Source organism: Halyomorpha halys, unplaced genomic scaffold (genome assembly GCF_000696795.3).
Source record: "Halyomorpha halys isolate HHAL.00 unplaced genomic scaffold, Hhal_1.1 Scaffold710.1, whole genome shotgun sequence".
NCBI classification, from domain to species: Eukaryota; Metazoa; Arthropoda; class Insecta; order Hemiptera; family Pentatomidae; genus Halyomorpha; species Halyomorpha halys.
The window spans coordinates 155,877-165,913 of NW_027104776.1; the positions used below are offsets into that span (position 1 = coordinate 155,877).

Here is a 10,037-nt window from a genome sequence, read left to right on the forward strand (position 1 = left end):
TAAAATATAGTACACATTTATTCCTTTTTTTCACAGTAAAGAACTCACTAATTCACTGTTTCTTTTCTGTTTTAGAGGGATCGAAAAAAAAATAAATAAATAAGCATCAACGACTGATTTTAAAAAAATTGCATTATAACCCAACTAATGTAATTTTTAAGTTAATATAACTTCAAAATAGTTATTAACCCTTAATCATTTGGAATATTAATAATTATCCCATCTATTTTTGCGTTTTTTATCATGTGTCGAAAAACACTTTCTTAATCTACTTTTAAAAAGAATATTTTAGACAATGAATCGAATCGATAATGTAAATGTATTCATCATTTCGTATATCCTCTGGCCTCAATTGAGAGTAATGATACAGGCTTAACGAACCCGAAGGTTCGATGCCGATACCACAAAACGCTCTCTGCACACATCCTTCCAGTGATGCCCCTCTAAACCCAATTCTACTAAATCAGTTTTAACGCAATCCTCCCATCTACGTTTCGGTCTGCCTCTCGGATGTTTACCTGTTGGTTCATTAACATTTTACATCAACACAGTGTTTATTAACATTTTAGGGATCCGCTCGTTACTAAGCCCTACAACCTTACTCGCCCATCTTATACGCCGTAATGCTATAACTTGAGTTATATTTACCGGATGTAGGTACCTTAATTCAGCATTGTGAAATTCTCCCGTTAATTCATCCTTTTTCGGTCCGAATATTTTGCCTAGTACTTTATTTTCGAAAACCTTAAGACGCTGTTCATCCCTTAGTGTAAGGGGTCGCGTCTCGCACCCATAAAGAACAGTGGGAGGGATAATAGTTTTGTAAATGCTAATTTTTAAGTTTTTCGATAGAAGACGCAAGCTAAGCAGTTTCGAAATTCCTAGGTTAAGATAGGTGGGGTAAGGTTTAGAAGAGTTTTTACAGAAAGCCAGGCGGTCATCTATGCGCCGAGCAGTTATGTAATCCGATCTACGTTGCTAGAAGATTATAAAATTAATTCTCCCTGATACCATTAGTGGTGTTAGCCTTAGCTATGCCAAAAAATACATTTAAAGGTTGCTAAAGAGAGCATACCTGAGCTATACTAGAGATACACCAGAAAGCACAGTCTAAATTGTTTCCTAGAGGTCACTGTGCAAAAAAAATCTTCTACACGAGGACAGGATAACCTTACGATGAGGGACAAGACTATATAAATTATTAAACAAAATAAACACCTCTTTAATATGAGCTTAATAGGGTTTGCATTAGCCAGTGTACTTTTCTTTTTTGTCGAAAACGTACTACAGATCCCAAACTTTGTGCAACTGTGAATACACTCACAATGTGTAAATGTGCAAAGTTGGCTGAACTATTTTAACTGAGTTTACTATGGTGTACAGTTGGCCTTAAGAGATCGTGGCACACTTACAAATTTGAAGAAGGATGTAGAAGGTATGGTGCAATTAGCAGGTATATCTATTGAAAATAAGGACTACTCTCCAAAAGGGACTTTAATATTACAGAAATGACCAGAAAAACCGAGACAGCGCCTTCAGATAGATTATTTGGGTCCACTGAGTTGACGCTATTTTTTTTTATCATAACGCTCGTTCAAAATAGTTTGCGGCTCTCCCGACGTATTCCATGTCAATGGAAACCATTTAGGGGATTTTTGATAGTTTTTCGCTCAATTTGGGCTGCGAATAGCCATTGTTTTAAATAGTTATTGATTTCAGGTAATGCACGGAGCGCCTTTTTCATCGAAGATGTTACCAAAAATCTTCAAACCTCTTAAAACTTAAGTATAATAATAATAACTTAAGTTAATAAAAGTATAATAAAGTTATTCTTTGCTTTTCGTTAAAATGTAACCTGAAACCTGTAATAACCTGAGCTGTTTCCTATATTTGTATTACAACCTATATCATCTAGTGTCAAAAAATTACAAATCAACTCCGAATAGTTTTGTATCGCTGACCCTTTCTACTTATTTAAGGCCTATATTTGCGTTTATGTGATTTAATTTTGCTAAGATGTTTCTGATAAATAAATAACACTAACAAATTAGACCTTTCCTATTCGTAACTTAAACCAATGGCGACTATAAGGTATTTTGAAACTTGAACTCAATTGTAAATCAAAATCTATCTCTATGCTTATAGTTCTGTGCAGCAGCTGTAGAGTGCAGTTCCTAACTTACGTGGATGTCTTAATTGTAAATGTAAATTCTATTATTTACCCGTGTTCTTTTTTTTTTATCATTAGTCATCATCTACCAATGTTATTCACTATTAATTTTGATACTGTTAGTATTCGTGATTTAAGTATCAATCATCATTTATAGGAATGTGTGATTTATTTATCAAGTGACAAGGAAGACAAGAACAGTATATTTTCTTATGATATAATAGAAACTATGGTCGAATGAACCAATGACAGCCAGAAGGCGAAGAATAGGTTCTGAATCAGATCAGCAACCTCTGATTCTTGCAGAAAAAACTCCATCTTTCTCATCACAGTCTTTTAGAGAAAATGGTTTTTCACACAGTCTATCTTCTGTAATCAAAGATCCTCCAAAGATGTCTCGGGACAGGACGTCTGAATTTGCTAATGCAATTAGGTCTCTTCAGGGAAGGACTGTCATTAGAGCCATCTCAGCTCAAGACCCTACAAGAGCACAAAATATTCAAAACTATGGAGAATTTATGATGTTAGCTCGAAGTATAGGGAGAAATATAAGCAGCACTTATGATAAACTTGAAAAACTTACCTTATGTAAGTGATTTCTACCTTCCAACTATTTAGAAATATTACTATTTGATTTTAGACTACTTAGTTTTCTTGTAACACCTCTTATTTAAATTCTTCTTAGTTTCTTCACCTCTGCTCTGTCTTATGTTTATTGATAGTAGTTGATGTTTGACAGGTAAAATATTATTCACTCTAATCTTTGAAAAGTTCGAACTGGAAATATATCGATCCTCCTAGTCAATGACAGTTTAAACATAGTTATTTTCTTGTTAGTAGACATATGGGTAGTTTTTAAAAACAACTGTCATGGCTAATGATGTAACATTTCTTAGTTTTTGAAATATTCTCTTTCTTTATCATATCATTTTTTATATGTTTGTGATTTTCACATACTTGGTACACTGTTAGTTCCTATTCAAAACAGGTTTTATTATTTTTTATAATACTGTTTACTCTTTTTATCTAGTCCTGTTAAAATAATTAGTGTGATATGTTAAATATCCGGTCTTAACTTTTGTCAAAATATTGACAAAATTTTTGAATATCCTAATATTTATAATATATTCTTTCATTTAGGATTTCTTAAGAGATAACTAATTTTTTGTGGAGATTGTTTTATTTAGAGCTTTTTGGTATTATTGTACAAAACTGCGGTGTTAACCTCACTTCTGGAAAGTTTGGCAAGTTGGTGTAAGCCTGACCCCCCACTGAATAGGATTAGTTGGAGGGGATTTGTTTATTCCTTTTGTGTGAGAGGAAGTCGATAGCTGTAATCTTATTAAAACAGTAATAATAATATAAGAAGGAATTTTGGATTCCCTCTACTAGAATGGGTTTTGTACACTAAAACTATTTCTTTTTCATTCAGATACATGAGAAATATAGTATTTTCTGTTAGAAGTTATTAATCTATAATTTTAGTCCATATAAAAAGAAACCCTTTGTGAAGTAAAAGTTTTTCATTTGTTGGTTGTAATAGTTCAGTTTCTTCTCACAGTCATTTTTGTTCAATTCCAAATAATTTTACTTCTTCATTTATTAGTATCAAATTTAGTCTTCTCTGAGGTATTACAGAATTTAAGACACATTTAATGTTGCTTCCTTTGAAAATGTTTGCTATTTCAGTGGCCAAACGGAAACCCTTATTCAATGACCGACCTACAGAGATTCAAGAATTAACTTATATCATCAAAGAAGATCTAAACAGTCTCAACTCCCAAATAGCTAAACTTCAAGAAGTAATTAGAAGTCAAAATGAAAAGAGAAATCGTAGTAAGACACAGCATTTATTTTCTCATTCATCCAGTGTTGTCCTAACATTGCAATCAAAGCTGGCATCTATGTCATCACAGTTCAAGCATGTACTGGAAGTTAGAACTGAGGTTAGTTATGTTTTTCATCTTTTTTTTTCTTGTATATATTTGTATTTGTTATTATATTAGAAGAATGTTTTGATATTGAGCATTTGTCATAAGCTTAGATTGACTTTATTAGTATTGTTTTATCAAAAGTGTTCTACTCAATTAATTATTTCAATTGAAATTTATTTATTAGCTATTTATGATATATTATATAATCTATCTTGCATTTTACCTCAGAATTATTACAAAATTGTTATATATGATTTCTCTGATTGTATTTAAAATATTAATTAAAGTTTATTTATTAAAGTATTGCCACAATTTTTGTTGGATTTGATAAATGTTTCCTATAATCCATATGATAATTCTTTTTATTTTTTTATTAGAATCTTAAGGAGGCTAAAAGGAGACAAGATCAGTTTTCCCAAGCCCCGCTAGGCCCTGCACATCCACCACCTGGTGAATCTTCGTATCTGTTGGGTAGAGAAGTTGCCATAGATATGCAAGGCGCAAGTAGAGGACCTCAGCAGCAGTCACAGCTCCTAATGTCCTACGATGAAACGGTGAGCTTATTGCTCAATGCTCTTATTCATTTGATTTCCACTTCTAAATTGAACAAAAATTATAACTAAGTCGGATATAAAGACTGACATTCTTTATTTAATCATCTTAAAGTTAAACGTCTATACTTCAAAAAGTATGGAATATCTTGAATATATTGTACCACAATCATGCAATTTGATTCATCATATTATTCTATCGGCGATTATGTTTCATGAATTACACTATATTAAAAATGTTATAGGATCAATATCTTACCTCCAGAGCTGAGACGATGCAGAATATTGAATCTACTATCGTGGAATTGGGTGGTATTTTTCAACAACTAGCACATATGGTAAAAGAACAAGAAGAAATGGTAGATAGGTGGGTGATTTTTGTGTATATTGAAGTACATATAAATTTATGATTTTGTATTATAAATTATTAAACAGACACACAGGAATTATGACTCAGTCCTGGATTTTCATGCTATTGCATATTTTGTTTGCATGCTTATTTTAAGCCACTGATCAAAAATCTTAACGAATCAGTGTACTCAGATGGAAATATCCAAGTTTCATTTAGCTTATTTGACGATAAATGCATATATTTTCATATTTGGACTATTTCAGTTTAAACAAAATTGAAATAATAAATTAAATGTAAGAGTGAAGACAAAATTCTAGATTAGAAAGGTTGAAACCAAACAAAGATTTATTTACTGTTTTATAACAGTTAATTAATTACCTTTTTAAATCCAATGATTGTTATTTTTATTTTGCATTACTAATTATAAGTTTTTATTAATTTACATTTTAGTTTAAAAAGCGTGTCATATTAAGTTTATTACCTGTTTTAAATATTTTGGTATATGAAAATAATAAAAAATTAAATTTTCATTTAAGTTTTAATCCCTTGTACTATTTCTTTCTTTTTTCAGAACCTTTTGTTAGCATGTTAGTAAATTTTAGCTGTCTTATTGTTAAGTTTTTTGCAGTATTTTTTATTTTTATTTAATGAATATTTCACAGGTTTTTATTGCATATTATAGGCTGTATTCTGGGTTTTTTAAGGTTTGAAAATTCAGGCCTTGATTATGACATATTCATTTCAGGATTAACCCATTATTATTTGACAGCATTAATATTTAAATCCTTCAGATATGTGAGTGGAAGGCAAAAGTAACATCAAAGCTCAACTCAGCTTTTAATGAGCAATAATCTTATTTAACCTTAATATTTACAATCTGATGTATGTTGTTGGGAGTTGTTAATTAAAATTTTACTAGTCTATCTAGGTTGATGTATTAATACTTGTAATATCTACAATACCTTTTGTCGGTGTTGTGGGACTCAGAGAGAATAATTGATAAATAATCTTAAGAACTTATGTTATTATTTTGTAATACATTTTTAGTAATCATGATAGAATAACTTTAAGTACAAAATCTAAATTCATATTGGTGTATCCAAGTACAAACAAACTAAAACATATGATACCAGAAGATGGTCAGGGTTGCGGTCAAAAAAGAACAAATAGTTTTAACTATTTAATGTCCGACGTTTGCAGGGCTTCATCAGGACTGTTCAAAGTGATAGGTTTAACAAAATCATATAAAAATATAGGGTGTTTTTTTAAGCCCGATAGAACTTGAAATTGTAAAAAATAACACAAAAAATTAAATTGTAATCAAAATTTTTTTTTTATTCGAAAGATCAATACGTGACATTAACATTTGAAAATGATTTCGGGCATATGGGCACCGCGGCTGTTCTTGACGAAGCGCATTCTGTAAAATTGTGTTCAGCGATGAGGCGCATTTTTGGCTTAACGGGTTTGTTAATAAGCAAAATTGCCGCATATGGTCGTGCGATTTGACACCTCTCGATTATTTCCTGTGGGGCTACGTGAAGTCACTGGTTTATGCTGATAAACCAGCAACAATTGACGCCTTGGAGGCCAGCATTGTTCATGTTATTCGTGACATACAGCCAAAATTGGACGTCCAGAATGCGCTTCGTCAAGAACAGCCGCGGTGCCCATATGCCCGAAATCATTTTCAAATGTTAATGTCATGTATTGATCTTTCGAATAAAAAAAAAATTTTGATTACAATTTAATTTTTTGTGTTATTTTTTACAATTTCAAGTTCTATCGGGCTCAAAAAAACACCCTATATATGATACTTGAAGCCTCTTGAAAATAATTTGATTTAGAGAAATTTCATTGTTTCAACCTAGAAACATTTTTATTTATTATCCTATTTGTTTATAAGGATCTGTATGGTCAGCTTTATGTTGTATTGAAAACAAAATTCGAAAGAACCATTTTTTTTATTCATTCATCTATTTATCAAGTTAAGTAGGTAACTAACTTGAACATTTATAGAATATTGATTGTTCAAGTCATTCATGATGATTGACTAAAATCTATTTTATATCAAGAAATCTGTTTTTATTAAGTTATTTTTGTATTAGATATCCAAAGTAGATGATTCTAAAATTTTCAAAAACTATAATGGTACATGTTTGGAACAGTAACAAAAATTATATTTAGTATTATAATATCTCAATCTATGCATGAAATTACTGTATTAATAAAATCTAAAATTAATGAAATACTTCTGACATAATGTTGCAATAACAGCAGAAACATAAGTAAGATGTACAATATTAGAAGTAGGACAATAATGACTAAAATGTATCCTTACACTAATTTTTATTATTCAAATACTGGCAATAATAAGTTTTTTATTTTTTATTTTTAGGATCGATGCAAACGTACATGACACTGAATTGAACGTTGAAGCTGCTCACTCTGAAATCTTGAAATACTTTCAGTCAATCTCGTCGAATAGATGGCTCATGATAAAAATATTCGGTGTCTTAATATTTTTCTTCATGTTCTTTCTAATATTTATGGCATAAAACTGCTCTCATGATAAACAAATATATTTTTATATATTTAATATTAGAATGTTAATGTTGGAAACAATTATTTATATTTGTTAAATCTTTTTAATGTAATATACACCATGTAAATATGTTCCTTATTTCGGTCGCATTCCTTTTTTGTTTATAGCGAATGAATTTATTTTATTTTTCGTCAGCGTTAAAATTATTTTTTGATAAATAAAATTACTTGATAACTTCTTACCAAATAAATAAACTGGTTTTTAAATTCACATTCTATATTTATATTTATAGATGAAAAATTATATCTGTTAATATTTTTATTGGAATAGTTAATGAAATATCTCGCTCTGTGAAAAGTAAATGGTAACCTTTAAACGACCTTGCTAGCTTCAAGTAAGCATTATTACTTCAGTTATGCTCCTTAAAGGTTGAAAGAAAATAATAAAAAGGACTATTAATTATTTTTTATTCATTGTGCATGGATATTTTATATAGCCTCCCGCTGATTTTTATTCATTTTATTTTTTAATATCATCTCCCCTGAGGAATAAATGATAATAATATGCAATTGCTTCTTTGATCAAGATATATAATGATTCAGGTCATTTAACTTCTTATCATTTTACTATGTATTATTTCAAATGCAGCAATATATAATTTAATAAATATTCTATGATTAAAAGAGGTTTAGAATGTTTACTTCTTGTCTTTGACCTTTTTGGATCTTTTGTTAGAAAAATTCCTAGAACTAAATATTGACAATATTAGTGAATGGTTAAAGTATTGCTATCATGTTAATGATGATTACCTTTTTCTGTTATTAAGTATTTTTTTTTTTAGAGCTACTTAATCACTGTATATTTGTATATACAAATATCAAATACACAATATCCTTGTTAATATTTTCCTGTTGTTACATCATTATCCTACAAAATATTATGTATATATCCTTATTATATATTTAGCAAATATATATATACAACTGTTTAGCAATTCAGTACTAATTTTTTACTGGGGTACAAAGTTTAATGTCTGCTGAATATTTATTCTTCTATGGTCGATGTTTCGGACTACTACCCATTTTTAGAATCTTTCTATATAATTTATAGTAATTTAAAGTTATTTCAATTTCTTTTATTACTTCCAAAAAGAGTAAATTTGGAGTAATTTGTCTGTATCATTAAAAATGTTAGTATTTGGAGTTAAATCTTAATTGTATTATAAGTGCACTAATAATCAGAAGTATCATGACCAGATTCTATTTTTTGATGCAGTAAAAGAAATGACTTAAACTTCAAAATTACAATTATAGGTTTTAAGTTCTTGAAAATAGATAATAGTCTGGAACCTCAACCATAGAAGAAGGTAAGAGTTCATAAAGCTTATTATACTTATAAATAAATATTTAGTGGATAATCAAGTAATTAATTGGTTTAAGTAGGTGATTGGAGCAAAAGTTTCCCTGTTGCCTCGGAAGAACCCTGAGAATATAAAAAATAACAATTAACTTTCAGTTTAATAAAAAAACAAAAAATAGGATGGTGGTACCCAGAGAAAAAAACAGCTGAAATTAATATGACTAATAATACAGCTATTACGACATTTTTACACATTAAAAACAATAATACAATTTAAAAAAAAGTATAAATCATTAAAAATAAATATTACTACCCCGTTTCCTGAGGTGCTTGTCCTAAAGATTTGTTGGTTGGTTAAGTTATTAATGAAATGTAATCAAACCAAATATTATAAACAAAATTACCTTGGTAAATTGGATTTAATTATTAGAAATGCTCTGATTTGCTTACACTTTTTTATTTAAAAAAATGGTACAGCGCACACATCGCACAATTTTCACTTACCATCGTATTGTGAGTTTGAATTAATTCTTGTTAGTTTCAAAACTGCAAATTCCTTGTTATTCTGGATCGCAATCTTCCACTTATGGGCTTAGAAAAAACAACTTACTCTGTGTTTATGTTTACTTGGTTGCTAAGACTATAGTAAAAAAATAATGTTTATAATAATGTCTATTGTCATGACCATGGAAACACAAATAAATTTATTTTCTACCATAGTTAATCATGAAATTCTCATATTTTATATTTATTTATTGTTTCTTAATGCTTACGTTGAGGGTTGGCTAACTATTTTAAATAAACAAGATTAAATATATTTTAGATGAATCTTTTTCTATAAATTTAATTCATAATTTAAGCCCTGTCAAACGATTTCAATGAGGTAAAATCTAGGTGATACTGACGGCTATTAATTTTATAGTCATATGATGACTTTAGTTAAAATCATTTGAGCTGTTTTGGTGAAAATGGTAAAATTGGTGTTTGCACTTCCTGTAAGTTGATTACAGCAAAAATGTTGCTGGACATCCTAGATGTATTAAACCTTAAATCGGAAAAAATAAGAAATAGGTTTAAAAGTTGTAAGTAGATATGTCAGGTAGGTTATCATATATAAAATATAATT

The 10,037-nt window shown here is 29.4% G+C and overlaps 1 protein-coding gene across 1 annotated transcript; it reads left to right on the forward strand.

Annotated features, from left to right (window-relative positions):
- The first annotated feature begins 2,245 nt into the window (after nt 1–2,245).
- On the forward strand, nt 2,246–8,021 carry Syx5 (syntaxin 5). Its single transcript, XM_014428315.2, has 5 exons — nt 2,246–2,758; nt 3,860–4,116; nt 4,482–4,658; nt 4,901–5,022; nt 7,406–8,021. The coding sequence occupies exons 1-5, from the start codon at nt 2,416–2,418 to the stop codon at nt 7,563–7,565; spliced, it is 1,059 nt and encodes a 352-aa protein (XP_014283801.1). The 5' UTR covers nt 2,246–2,415; the 3' UTR covers nt 7,566–8,021.
- Nucleotides 8,022–10,037: the final 2,016 nt, after the last annotated feature.

Coding starts and splice junctions, on each gene's coding strand:
- Syx5 (XM_014428315.2), top strand. CDS start 2,416: ATGACAGCCAGAAGGCGAAGAATAGGTTCTGAATCAGATCAGCAACCT. Junction 4,117..4,481: donor TACTGGAAGTTAGAACTGAG/GTTAGTTATGTT, acceptor TTTTTTTATTAG/AATCTTAAGGAGGCTAAAAG. Junction 5,023..7,405: donor CAAGAAGAAATGGTAGATAG/GTGGGTGATTTT, acceptor TTTTATTTTTAG/GATCGATGCAAACGTACATG.